Genomic DNA, 14729 nt, shown 5'->3' with positions numbered 1-14729 from the left:
TAAACTTTTAAGCCGAAAAAGGGGAAAAAGCCACTATTTTGAGGCCATATCGGCCCGATTCAAGAGCATAAGGGCCATTACATTGTCGAGATCGGGGACGCGCCCTCGCTTAACCAAAACCTAATGGTTTTTTCTACTCCGAGTTCGAGAAAGTACTCACTCAACTATAGAAACTATAGTAATCCGATTTCAACAAAATTTTCACAAGGCAACGAAGTGAGTCAAATTTCTCACAAGACCTAAAGTATATCAGAATTATCATAAGGCGAAAGCAAAACAAAGTTTTCACAAAACAAAAATCAGAGACAAATCGAAAAGAAAAAGGGTCTTTCATATATAAAAAAGTATTTACAAAGACCACTCAGGGTCTTACACAAAAAATCCAAAAAAGAAGAAGAAAAAATTCTAAATGCCTAATCTTCCTTGGGAGCCTCATCTTCATATTCTGCGCTCTCGAATCCACTTGCACTCCCAGAGTCATCATCATCAGAGAGAAAAATTTGGCTTCAGTCTCAAGCACTTTCGTGTTCTCGATATCGGCAGTGGGGTCAAAACCACGAGCATGAATTTCTTTGAGAGTCTCTCTCCAAGACTGAGACTTGGCATGCTCGGCAACGCAGGATGATCGGACCAGAGCAGCATCGGAAATTTCCTTTGCTCGAGTGTGAGCAGCTTCAGCATCAGCTCGGTAGACGGCCACGTCCGCCTCCGCCTCGGCCTTTACTTTTTCTACCTCAGATGTGACCTTTGCAAGCTCCGGGCCAACCGAGCCTCGAGCTCCTCAATTTTCTTGGCTCGGGCTAAGCTCTCCTCCTTCACGCTTTGGAGTTGACACTCAACCGAAGATAGATGCGCTCGAGCCGTATCTTTATCCGAGGCGAGGCGGTCTATGTTCTGCTTCCACCCCAAAGTCTCTGCCTCTTTCATCTCAGCCTCCTCGCGAAGTTGCTCAATCTTTTCGACCTTCTGCTGAACCTACAAGATCTAAGTGTTAGTCGCCAATATCAAATTGATATGTCAGGTTCCCAAAAATTTACGTTACCTTCTCGATGAGATCGGTCTGCTCTGTATGAGCTATTGCCAATTCAGCTCGGAGGTCCCTGACCTCCTCTTCTTTTTGCACATAGAGGAGTTTGAGGGCGTCTCTCTCCTCCATGAGCCTTTTGATATTGGCCTCACACCGGTTCAGCTCAGCTCGGGTTTTAGAAAACGTTTCCCAATGAAGCGTCACAACCTATTGAGAAAGGAAGAAAATCAGACAAAAGGAAATAAAAGCAAAGGTAAACCTAATAACGGGGCTGAAATCTACCTGGTTCAGGAGTCGCTGAGCCTCATAAAAAATGATCGATGCATCCAGGTCGGAAACATCATCAACCCTCGTGAAGCAGCTACGGAATAAGTCATCCCCTTTATGGGTCATTCCCACATCGGGGGTCTCCATAGACTGGGCCTCCCGAAATTGCTCTTCAGAAAATGTGGGGAGGGGCGGCGAATCATCAATATTGATTGTCCCAAGAAAGACACTTAGGGCACTCTCTCCTTTTCGGAGGGCCTCGGAATTGGACCCTTTAGGCACACCCGCCGATTGTTCGTCACGATAGACAGGCACACTCGACGGTTGTTCATCACGGCGGGAGACATCTTCAGCCCCAAATAACTTGGGGACTTTGCTCGGACTATCTTTTAAGATCTCCTCGGTCCGAATATGAGCCTCCTCGACCATCACCCGCTTAGCTGCTTTTGAAGCTTTTCTTCATCTCGTAGCTTTTGGGTTACGTCGGCATGCAGAGCGGCATTGTCATACTTCGACCTACGAGCCTTGCTCTACTTAGGCTTTAGAGTATCGGAAGGCGAGGCCCTTCTCCTCTTCTTATCCTTAGCCGGTTTTGGGGCCTCCTCTTTCCCTGGTGGGGGCTGCCTCATGACAGCTTTGTCTCCGAGACTTGTATGGGAGGAAATCAAGTAAAATAAAAAGAAAACATTTCACAGGAAGGCATCAAACACGGATAGAGAAGCTTACCGTGATTTTTGGCCTTCCATCGGCCCTCGGCCAAATCGTGCCGCGAAAGCTCAGCGTACGAAAAGGTCGAGACCAGTTTCTAAACCCAGTCTTCAAGGTTCGGGATTGCACTAAGCACCCAAGAAACCGCTGCATCATAAGGAAGGATGTCAATACGAAAAGACAAAAGAAACAAAATAGTAAACGGAAGCTATAGGTGAGTTTGTGCTTATGCTTCATGTTCCACTCTTCAGGGAACGACATCTTCTCGGCCAGGATTATGTCAGAAGTCTTCACTCGGACAAACCGGCTCATCCATTCTCGATCTTTATCCTCGTCTATGCTCGAGAACAACACCTTTGTAGCACGGCGCTGAAGCCTTACTAATCCGCCTCGTTAGAGACAGGTGCTGTACAGTCTAATAAGATTATCGAGGGTGAAAAACATCCCTTCAACCTTGCTCACGAAGAATCGGAGCAAAATAATGATGCGCGAAAAGGGGGTTGGATTTGGCCTAGGGTTGTGTGGTATTGGCGGCAGAAGTCGATAATAACGGGATCGACGGGACCCAGCGTGAAAAGGTAAGTGTAAACACTTAAAACCCCTTTCACATGAGTGGTAATATCCTCCTCGGGGTAGGAATCACCACCTCTTTGTCTTCCCAGTGGCAATCTTTTTTCACTTGCTCAAGATCGCTCTTGGTTATCGAGCATATGTATCTCGACATTGGTTCAAAACGGCCAAGGAGCGACGAGGGTTTTTCAATTTTAAAATCGGAAGTAAGGTCGCATGACCCGGGAACACACTCTTCGGTGCATGGCTCCACCGGCGTTTTATCACCGGCCGGTCGCGATGAGGAGGCTTTTTCCTTTTGAGGAATGATTTTTGATGTTTTCGCCATTGTTATATGAGTTCAAAGAAAGAAGAAGATAAAATTTTTTGTTTTAAGAAAAGATTGGCAAATGGGATTTGAAGAACCTGCAGAATTGATAAGCTTGAAGGGAGTAGAAAAGCTTTTGAAGATTAGGGGAAATTTTGAAAATAAAGTTTGAGAAAATTATGAAGATGGTCTATTTATAATATCTGCTATGACGGTTTGAAAACATTAGTGGCCGACCATCAACTGGCACTAATTAATGATCTTGAGAATTGTGCGGACGCGGCGCTTCGGTCGCCTCCGTCGCTTACGTCACGAGGGTGACGTCATAATTTGTCGAGGTACTAAATCGAAGGTTCAGTTCGTTTCTTCTCTTTACACTCCAAGAAACGAGGGGACTATCTGTATACGTGTATTGGGGAAAATTGTATTCTATATACATGGTGACGTGTCAGGACACGTGGATTGGTTAAATGGTCAATAAATCTCAATTAGACACGATTCAAGAATTGTAAAACAAACACGAGCAAAGAAGGAGGAAGAGGCACGGGACATCAGATAAGTAGCACGGCGCCCGTACCTATTTAAATCATTTATATCCGGGCATCAGAAGGAATGAATCTGGTTATAAAAAAACGTGCAGATACAGCATTTAATGGGTATTAAATGCTGAGTTCGTTAAGGAATATTTATATTCAATGTAATGATTGTGTAACGTAGCATTCAATGTCTTTAATTATTCATAATAGCCTCATTATGATTTGGGCATAACGTACATTCTCAAAGGTACCTATAAAAACGAGATATATGATCAGTTGTAGGGGACACGAAAAGGTATTGAAATATACATTGGTATCATTTGTTTTTCTTGATTATTATATTGCTACTCAGAATTATTTCCTTTTATTTATTTCTTTGATTATCAGTAACCCGAGTTCTTCTAAATTCTAGCTTTGACTAAAATTCCATTTTTTGGTTAAACAAATTGGTTACCAAGGGATGAAAATTTTGAAGCAGAAGCTTTAGCTAATCTCGCATCTGCGGCTGACGTGGCAAGCAATGCAAATACCTCAGTTATTCACTTATTTCATTCAGTTCTCGACCCTAACAAGAATGAGGTAAATTTTAATAATTTAACTTGGGATTGGAGGAACGAGATTGTAGCTTTTTTGCAGTATGGAACCGTCCCTGATGACAAGAAAAAAGCCCATGCACTTCGCAAAAAGGCTGCTCGCTACTGTTTAAATCAAGGCAACCTATATCGTAAAATGTTCGGTGGCCCTTTAGCTAGATGCCTCGGTCCTTCTCAAACAGAGTACGTAATGAGGGAAATACATGAGAGGCATTGTGGAAATCACGCTGGAGGAAGATCATTGGTAAGAACCTTAATCAGGGCAGGTTACTATTGGCCAAAAATGGAAGAAGAAGCGGAAAGTTTCGTGGCCAAATGTGATAAATGTCAAAGGTACGGTAACAACATGCATAGACCCGCGGAATTATTACATCCGGTCATCGCACCATGGCCATTCATGATATGGGGAATGGATATCGTGGGTCCATTACCACAAGCAAAAGGACAGGTAAAATTTCTGCTCGTACTTACTGATTATTTTACTAAATGGGTAGAGGCAGGAGCCTTCAAACAGGTACGAGAAAAGGAAGTCAAAGATTTTATTTGGCGAAACATCATATGCCAATTTGGCAAACCAAAGGAGATCGTATGTGACAATGGTCCTCAATTTATTAGAGTTCAAATCACAGAAGTTTTTCAAAGTTGGCAAATTAAAAGGATTACGTCCATACCTTATCATCCCGTAGGTAATGGGCAAGCAGAATCAACAAACAAAGTTATTCTTAATAATTTAAAGAAACGTTTGGAAGAATCAAAAGGAAATTGGCCAGAGGTGCTACCTGGTTTTTTATGGGCATATCGCACAACAGCAAAAACGAGCACAGGAGAAACACCCTTTTCATTGGTTTATGGAGCTGAAGCTTTGATTCCAGTTGAGATAGGAGAACCAAGCACACGATTCATGCAAGCAACACAAGAATCTAATGACGAAGAGATGCGGGTCAATTTGGATCTACTGGAAGGCAGGAGAGAAGCTGCATTTAATAAGAATGGCAGCACAAAAACAAGTAATAGAACGATATTACAACAGGAAAGCACGCCTCAGGTTCTTCAAAATTGGGGATTTCGTGCTTAAAAAGGTTTTTCAATCCACAAAGGCAGCCAACACGGGTAAGTTGAGTCCAACTTGGGAAGGACCCTATAGAGTTCGTGATATTGCAGGCAAGGGAGCATATGAATTGGAGACAATGGATGGCAAAGTATTGCCTTCACATTAGAATGCTGTTCATTTGAAGAGATATTACTTCTAAGAATACCCGCGGTCAGGTATCACCATTTTACGTTTAATTTTTTGAATTGTTAAAATTTTACTAACGATTTTAGATGATAGGCAAAAAGCTAGCCCGTACTAAATGATGAGTCACGGCCTGTAAGGCACACGGAATAACCTAAAATTCCTGGCCTAGGGTTACAACTATTCTGATAGAAATTTAAACGGGTTAAGTAGTCTTCATCTATAATCGTACCTCTGAGTCCCGTATGTATTTCCTTTTCAGGAAAAGGACCAAATGAGAGAAACTATCAAGTGCTCGAGGCTTCATACTTCAACACTCAAACACTTGGGGGACTATATAATATACACAAGTATATATAAAGAAGGCAGAGAAGATTGAAGAAAAATCAAGCCTGAAAAAGTCAAGTGCAGAGTAATAAAAGTCACATGAACCCATGAGCCAAGGCTAAAGAAAACCTTACTGTAGTTAGGGTAAAAGCTATGTACTGAAGCAGGTTGTAAAGAAAAATCTTGCATTTATTGTTCTAAAATGGGTTATAAAGAAAAACCTCGTGTTTATTATTTTTTCTTAAAAATCTGTTACAAGGAAAAACAGTTACGAGAAAGTTATAGATGTAATTCAAATACATGTAAGATGTTATTCAAAACTTGTCAAGTCTCAAAATAAAAACTTGTCAATGTTATTCCAAAGAAACATGTGTGTTCCTATTTCTTTTATCGTATGCTAACACTATTATGAAGTTGAGACGTCTTCTTCATTAAGTGTCGAAATATAAAAGGGCCCTCTTTTATAAAACTCATGTTTAAATCATGAGATTAACATATGCATTTTCAAATAATAAAAATGCAAAATTATTCTATAAGTCCTTAAGAATGGCAAGAATTAAAGCAAACAGAAGTTAACAATAACATAAAAAACTTCTTGAGTACTTAAGACTAAGTAAGAACTTAGTCACAAAACTATGAAATTGTTTATACAAATTGCCCCATGAAAGACTTGGGGACTTTCGTTCCAAAATCAAACCTCAAATGATAACCAAGGGTTTGATTACATATGTCTAAAATAAACTTTCAAAAGAATCCAAGAGCCTTAAACATAGTTTTCCAAAAAGGTACCTGCAAAAAGGGAATTTAAAGTAATGTAAATTTTTTCACTAAGAAGAGAGAACTGAAGAAGGATCATCAACGGGCTCAACTTGGGCAGGATCATCAACGGTTGCGAGTTGATCTTCATTCACAGCAATAGGAGCACCAATAGACGAGGTCTCAGCTTGGCTTGCAACAAGAGGCACAATTGGGCTTAAAGAAGGTGAGACACCCATGGCGATTGTTCACAGGAACTTCAACAACGGAGTTTCAGCCACGGGAGTTTCAATCACGGGAGCTTCAACCTCGGGAGATGAAAAATCTTGTGTTTGTTGAGCTCGTTCAATGGTTTCATTCACCTTGGCTAATTCTGATTCCAGGTTGAAGCTTTCTTGTCCCATTTCCAGTAAGGTGTCACGACGTGAATTTAAGAATGCCCAACTTATCTCAACATCAGTTTTCTCTTCAAGGATTTCATAATCCCTCTCCCAAGCAGCGACCTCATTCTCAGCCAAGACAGAACTATAAGAAGATTGAAGGGTGGTATGAGAACTCTCCAAAGCATGAACCTTATCAACAGAGGCTCGAAGATCCTCCTGTGTCTTAGTTAAATTCTGAACCAGTTCCCCGGCATAAATTTCTTTTTGATTCAAAAGATCCTTCAACGCCCTGATCTCTTCACTGGCCTTGGATAACTGTTCGGAAAATGAAGACTCAAGGCGCTCTCTTTCCTTCTCTGCCTGACTCGATGAAGCCTTGATGATCGCCAGCTCCGAAGTTAATGCTTGTACTTGCTGTTCTAAGGTACTTCTTCTCTTTTGTAAATCCTCCATCTCGATTTGAGCGCTGTCAAACTGTTCCTTCCATTTGTTTTCTTCCAACTGGGAATCACGCGCTACCTTCTCCAAGAGGGAGATTCTGCTCATCAGCTCAGTGCCAATAAGATTGGCCTACTTAAAAAAAGAGAAGTAAGAATCCCAAAAGTCAAAAATTTTTACAGAATGGAGAAAAGTAGGAAAGAAAAATACCTTTAAAGTAGCATGCACTATGTCATTCATGAGAGTCAGGTTGCTATGGCTCTCAAGCTTTGCTTTCTCGATGGGGCTAATCAAAGGCTCGAGCCAAATATCAGCTTGACCGGACTTTCTCAAGAGGCTGTTGTTAGCAGGAACCTCAATGGTTACGCTCCTCATAGCAGTACTCCTACTTTAAGAGCCCACCTTCGTATGGTGAACAATAGGTGGAGGAATCGCCAAAGGAGGAACGGTGGAAGAAGGAACAGAAGCAACAGTTGATGAAGGTAAAGAAGCAATCACAGGTACAGGAGATGAAAAGGAAGATAAGGGAAGCTCGTCTAGAACAGGTCCTAAGTTTCCACCACCAAAACCGCTAACAAAAAATTGATTGATAGACTCACGAGTGTCGTGAGGAGAGATGTCATTATCAGGAATGATAACTGGAGTAACAACAGGCTCGGAAAGAGACAGATGAGGGGAGACTTCAGCCTCGTCATCAGAGACAATACGTCTCCGGGCTTGTGGTCTCATCACCAGGGAACCCTCATCTTCTTCCTCAGTAGCTTTTCTTTTTGAAGAACCCAAGAATATATCTTGGGCTGAAGAGGTACGAGTACTCAAAGAGTCACGAGAAGCTGTGATTGCCTCTGCGGTGACTCCTCGAATAGCAAATCCTGATATAAAGAAGGATAAAAGTTAGAACAAAGAAAATATTTATATACAGACAAGGTAAAATAGAAACTCTTACCATGAGTTTTTACTTTCCAACCGTAACGGTTGGAAAGGTTTTTCCACGACCTACCCTCCATTGGAGCGGTCTTCAACAATTTTCCTACCCAACCACGGAAGTTGGGCACAGTCTCCACAACACCCATGGTTGCTGAGAAAAGAAAAAGAAGCGACATTAGAAAAGTTGATAAAGCTTGAAAGGAAAAGGCACGAGGAAGATTTAACACTTACGTGCAAAGTTCCACTTCTCAGGGAAGGGAACGTTATTTTCACCCACCAAACCAGCAGTGGGGGCAGCAACAAACCGAGCATACCAGCCACGGTCTTTATCGTCCTCGGGGCTCACTAAAACCCTCTTGCTCCTGGCTGCTAGGGTAAACACGCCGTTGCGAAAAAGCCTAGGGGAATAGAGATGAATTAGGTGGGGAAAAGTAAATTCAACATCCGCCAGGTTAGTGAGGTGCCTCAAGCAGGCGACAGCCCTCCAAACAATCGGACCAATTTGACCCAAACACACGTTGAAAAAATGGCAAAAGTCTAGAATGACCGGGTCAATGGCCGGTTTAAACCCTAGAGTGAAAGGGTATGTGTAAACAAAAGAGAATCCGATTAAGTAAGAAGTAATCCTTTAATTTGGATTAGGAATGATAATTGGAAAATCGTCACTCCAGTAACAATCCTTATGAATTATGAGAGTTAAAATATCTGTGATTTGAGTGGGGAAAGCGTCAGCACGATCTAAAGAGGCAACTTGGGTTCTGAGAGATTCTCTATCATGGTGAAAAGATATTTCTGTTGGGACTATTTCTTCAACTAGAGGCTCACGAAGGGGCTCAGAGGATTCTTTATTCCTAGAAGAAGATCTCTGAGAAAGGGAACCTCTAGTCCTAGAAGAGGGACCCGAGCTAGAAGAAGGAGTGGATGTGCTACCACCACGAGCAGACCCCAAGCTACGGAGTCTACCCCCCTCTTCTATGCCTAATAGGAGCATTGGGGAAGTTATCTAAAATGGGGGTTCTCCAAGGGTTAGGGTTTGGTGAAGCCATGACAAAGAAGATTGAAGTAGAGCAGAAGAGAATAAGAGGTTTCTGAAGAATTAAAGTGTTTGACACGCTTTATGTGGTAAAAGACAAGTAAAGAAGTTATATTTATACTATAGGTAACCGGCAAAAGGAAAAAGTACAATGATGGAAGAGCTATAATAATGATAACTGACACTTCGTGAATAGGGAAGCCGAAAAGAAAGCCTAAGAAAGTGCTGCAAAACTGAAGAACCAATAAGAGGATGACACGTGTCTAATGCAGTAAATGGAAGTGACAGTTGAAGCGTCGATTCTGTCAGAGCATTAATGGTGACAAAAATTCTCTTCTAAATGAATCCACTTCCCAAATATTCAAACTGATGAATAAATGGAAAGTGGGGGGACTATCTGTATTGGGAAAAATTGTATTTTATATATATGGTGACGTGTTAGGATACATGGATTGGTCAAATGGTCAATAAATCTCAATTAGACATGATTCAAGAATTGTAAAACAGACACGAGCAAAGAAGGAGGAAGAGGCACGGGACATCAGATAAGTAGCATGGCGCCCGTACCTATTTAAATCATTTATATCCGGGCATCAGAAGGAATGAATCTGGTTATAAAAAAGCGTGCAGATACAACATTTAATGGGTATTAAATGCTGAGTTCGTTAAGGAATATTTATATTCAATGTAATGATTGTGTAACATAGCATTCAATGTCTTTAATTATTCATAATAGCCTCATTATGATTTGGGCATAACGTACATTCTCAAAGGTACCTATAAAAAGGAGATATATGATCAGTTATAGGGGACACGAAATGATATTGAAATATACATTGGTATCATTTGTTTTTCTTGATTATTATATTGCTACTCAGAATTATTTTCTTTTATTTATTTCTTTGATTATCAGTAACCCGAGTTCTTCTAAATTCTAGCTTTGACTAAAATTTCATTTTTTTGGTAAACAATACGGTCAAAATCGGGCCTCCCCAATTTTACTATTTGATCGAGACAAGGGAGTTGCATCGGGGGTAGCCTTGTAATGAATCAGACCCGAGCTCGAAGACTAGGCATTGAGTCTAAAGATCGAAGTATCTGTTGAGACCGAGGCCACTAGAAATCGAGATTAAGTATGACCGACTTCGAGTGAAGTGCAATAACGAAAAGGTGAGATATCCGTAACCGATCGAAGATCACGGCTGAAATTCCAAAACAGATCGAATGAAGGGTGGTTATTTGTACCAATCATGGGATTTACTTCCGTAATTAGAGTTGTACCATAATTAGGATTCCTTTAGTATATAAAGGGGAGTCCCCATCATTTGTAAAGACCTCATATTCACGAATATCAAAGCAATATTATTTTTGTCTTTGCTCATCAACTTACTGCTCTTTAATTGTTCTTACTTTGCCAAGCTCGAGGGTTCATTAGCTCAAGGGCATTGACCAAACACTGGTTTGCTTTGTATTATTGTCAATTTACATCATTTATCTTTACGTTTATCAATTGGTATTAGGTGAAATCACATATCCTTAAAACCACATTATAAGTTTAATTGTTACTCAATTTTTAGGGAAAACACATAGTAGGTAGCAGCAAACCGAATTTCCTCTACTCTTTTAGCAGTGGTGGAGCCAGAATTTTAACTAAGGAGAGTCAAAATATAAATAAGTAAGCACACAAAGAAATCAAAGGGAATCAACATATAGTATATACACATAAAATTAAAAATTTATTGTATTTATACAGTGTAATTTTTCGACTAATGAGTATCAATTGACTGCCCTTGTCAATGAGTGGCTCCGGCACTGCTCTTTAGGACTTCTTCCTATATAAGAGATCGTGTATAGTTACATGAATTTGAGGGTCATAAAAGAGAAAATTAATCGTCAAATCTTAGAATGTCAATCTGAGGGTAATTTCGAACCATAATTAAAAGTAGACGAATTTGGACACATGGAGTCCACTCACTCAATGAAGGAATTCCTTTAATGACAAGTAATATGAGGCGACTCGATAACACAAAGTCACCGAGGACCAAGTGTGAGCAATTTCAGGTAGTACAAAGGCAAATTTGGATCTTTTACCTTTTTAACCAGTATTAGCATTTGCGCCAATGCACAGACATAACCATGTCAACTATTTAAGTTATTTAGATTATATGTATATAATTTTAAAATTTTAAACCTTTTCGATAAATATAAATAATCATTGGATATTAATTAAGAAACACTACGTGATAAAGATTAACAATTTCTCAAATCTCCTAGTTATAATTCTATTTTTTTGGTACCATTCTCGCCGGTGTCATTGGATCCTGAAAATAGTCAGGAAGCAAAATAATGACTCATATTTATGGAAAAATAACCAAAGGTTGAGACTATGAAGGACTCTTTCGATACGACTTGACTCTTTCACTATTACTTTAACTCTTATTTGGTGTGTTGATATCTTTCAAAAAATATTTCTATATTAAAATTTCAGTTTCTAATATTTTATTTTTCAATAATAATTATTTTTATAATAATGTAAGTGAATATATTATCCTTAATTCTAAACTCATTTTAGTCGACTATCTAAAAATTTAAAAAATTATTTAGCTAGTGAATTTTTTCCTTCCAGTATGACTCAATTTTGATATTTGACATTAATCATGTAAAATATCTGAGCTATTTGAATTTTATGTGAATAACCTTAAAATTTAAACCTTCTAGATAATTATAGATAATCGTTAGATATTAATTAAGAAACACTAAATGAAAAAAGACTAACACATTTTCTCAAATCTCGTAGTGTTAATTTTATTTTTGCACCATTCATATGGTGTCATTGGAACCTAAAAATAGCCACAAAGCGAAATAATAACTCGTATTTATGGCAAAGCACAAAGGTTGACACAATATGAACGATTCTTTGGTTATGACGTGACTCTTTTACTATGACTTGAATTCTTATTTGGTATGCTGTGATCCTTCAAAAATATTTCTATTTTAAAATTTTAATTTCTAAAACTTAACATATATTTCAATAATGATTATCTTTACAATGATGCAAGTGAAGATATTATCCTTAATTTAAAATTCATTTTAATCGGCTATCTAAAAATTTAAATGATTCTTTAGCCGGTGAAACTTTATTTCAGTATGACTCCGTTTTGAGTTTATCGATATCTGTAGCCACAAATATTAAATTTGGAATACGCTATGTATACAGATTTTTTGTTCTTTGAATCACTAAATTTTAAATTAGTTGATTGTTATTATATAACATTGCATATATTATTTTAAATTTATAAAGTAGTTTTTTCTTGACACCATACATGGCTTAACCTCAATGCGAACAACTCAAATTGCATTTAAATTCAAATTCGAATATAATATCAGTTTGTTAGTAATAGTGATTTTTTAAAAACGTCACACAATGTAAATTTAAAGAAAATATTCTAAAATATTCTTATAATTTACATTGTGTATTTGAGTTGAAAATTATTTGAAATCGATGAGATCTTACAAATTTTTATACTCAACAAAGATGAAACAAAAGAAGAAGTTTGTTGTCATCTCTTATTTTTGGTTTTTAGATTTTTCGTAGATTTTTTTTCTAAATTTCTTTTCTTTTATATTATTTTTTATGTCTTTTTTTTTTGTTACAAAAAATTACTCCAATTTATTTCGCTATAAAAGGATGAGTTTTAATAGAAATTGTCTACATAAGAAATTTATTTATATTTTTAGTCTTTGATTGAAATTCTTTCATATTTTTCTTTTGGCTTTATCTAATCAGCATAAATATGTGCTCACCCAACCACTTAAATTGAATAATTAAAGAATGTATAATTTATATATAATCCATATATAATATGTGTATAATCGTGTGTTATCGGTATATCATCTGTGTATAATGGCTATAAAAGTAAACAATACATCTGGCCGGATATTTATGTAAATATTCCATAGGATTTCAATTTCTTGATTTTATCCATGATATGACTTCTATTATAATAATTTTCAAAACTCTCTACTAAAATTCAAAAATATCTTTATCTTTTTATTTTTAAAATTACATTATTTTTTAAAAATAGTCCCATTTCGAATAATTTTTTTACATTTTAAAAAAATATTTCACGTCATACCAATTTTTTTTTAACATATACTTTTTGTTACACTTGAAAATCGCTATAGAAGCTATCATTTAGAAACCAATATTCCTCTTGTTGAATTCGAGAAAAAAAATATTTCACATAGTCTAATGATTCTAAACTAATATTCTTCAACGGAAAAAAATATCATACCTTTGCAATGTTGGCTTGACTGCAGCTATATGAAGAGGTTTCAGCTTATACTCTTCAATTCCAAGAATCACAACTATGGATTCCAGTTATTCGATTTTTTCTTTCATCGAATATGATCTACTACTCTTATTTCTTACTCGACCATTAACTTCTTCTTTAAAAAAAGGATTCCAACAACAAAACTGCATCCACAACTACGAAAAGCAAATTTCTATATCTCGCAAGGTGCTAAATTGAAATTAATGATAGCAATTGTATAGCCAATATTTTGTTATTTGTTTGATGTCCATTTATACAAATTGACTCTTCAAACAAATATTCTTCAAAAGAAAAAAAAATAATTTTTTTTGAATATTGACTGATTTTTGTGATGTTTCTTTCTCCAGCATTAGGTTTACTTCATTATATATATAAGTAAACTTTTACTCAATTTTTGAACTCCTTTTTGTTATCTAGATAAACATAGTATATATATATATATATATATATATATATATATATATATATATATATATATATATATATATATATATANATGCCATGCACAACACAACAACGGTATTGTACTTGTTCCTTTTACTATCGGTTTCCTTTTGACTTGCTACGACAAAGTTTCTAACTTGGACTTTGCTTTGCAGGCAAACTTTATTGCTTCCGAGGGCCTTCAGAAGTTGATCCTCAATAAAGAAAAGCTTATGTCCGAGCAGGATCAACTGTTGGCCGAGAGGGACAAAGTTGTTGCTCGCCTCCCGGTGCTGGAAGCACAAGCTGCTGAAGCCGGCGAGTTTGAGGCTCGGTTGTAGCAGAGCGAGCAAGAAGTGATGGCCCTCAGACAAGAAGCCTCTCAGTTAAATGTTCAGTTTCAAGAAGACAAGGTTAAATGGTTTGAGGTCCAAAAATGTTGTGTTTGCTGCTGTCGAGCGTGAGGCTGAGAGATTGAATAACTTGGAGGCAGCCTTGAACTCCAAAGCTGAAGAGGTTTTTGCTGTTGAGGAGAAGCATGCCCAGATTGAGGATAAGTATAAGAAGTTCATGGAACACAATAATGATCATATAACCTTTATCTGTGACTTGATCTTAGCCTTAGGGCTACGAGATCTGAGCAAGATGGCCTTTCGATCGAGATTGATCGGCTTAAATCAGAACTTCAATGCCGAGCAGATTCCTTCATCATCGAAAAAACACATTCTATGTATAGTAGAGGAGAAAACCCTTAGAAGAGTCCAAAGCGGGCGTCATTAATCTTGACGATGAAATCGCTAATGCCCGAGAGCTGGAGTCAACCGCTCGAAGGCGCCTCCCATAGTATGCTCGCTAATTTCAATAGT

General features: G+C 37.9%; 1 protein-coding gene across 1 annotated transcript; it reads right to left on the bottom strand.

The window, feature by feature from the left end:
• Positions 1-6573: 6573 nt before the first annotated feature.
• Positions 6574-7875, bottom strand: LOC109208887. The gene is made up of 2 exons (XM_019372048.1): positions 7690-7875; positions 6574-7227 (listed from the first exon to the last, which is right to left on the bottom strand). The coding sequence occupies exons 1-2, from the start codon at positions 7873-7875 to the stop codon at positions 6574-6576; spliced, it is 840 nt and encodes a 279-aa protein (XP_019227593.1).
• Positions 7876-14729: the final 6854 nt, after the last annotated feature.

This window comes from Nicotiana attenuata, unplaced genomic scaffold (genome assembly GCF_001879085.1).
Source record: "Nicotiana attenuata strain UT unplaced genomic scaffold, NIATTr2, whole genome shotgun sequence".
NCBI classification, from domain to species: domain Eukaryota; kingdom Viridiplantae; phylum Streptophyta; class Magnoliopsida; order Solanales; family Solanaceae; genus Nicotiana; species Nicotiana attenuata.
This window is presented reverse-complemented; position numbering and strand designations above follow the sequence as displayed.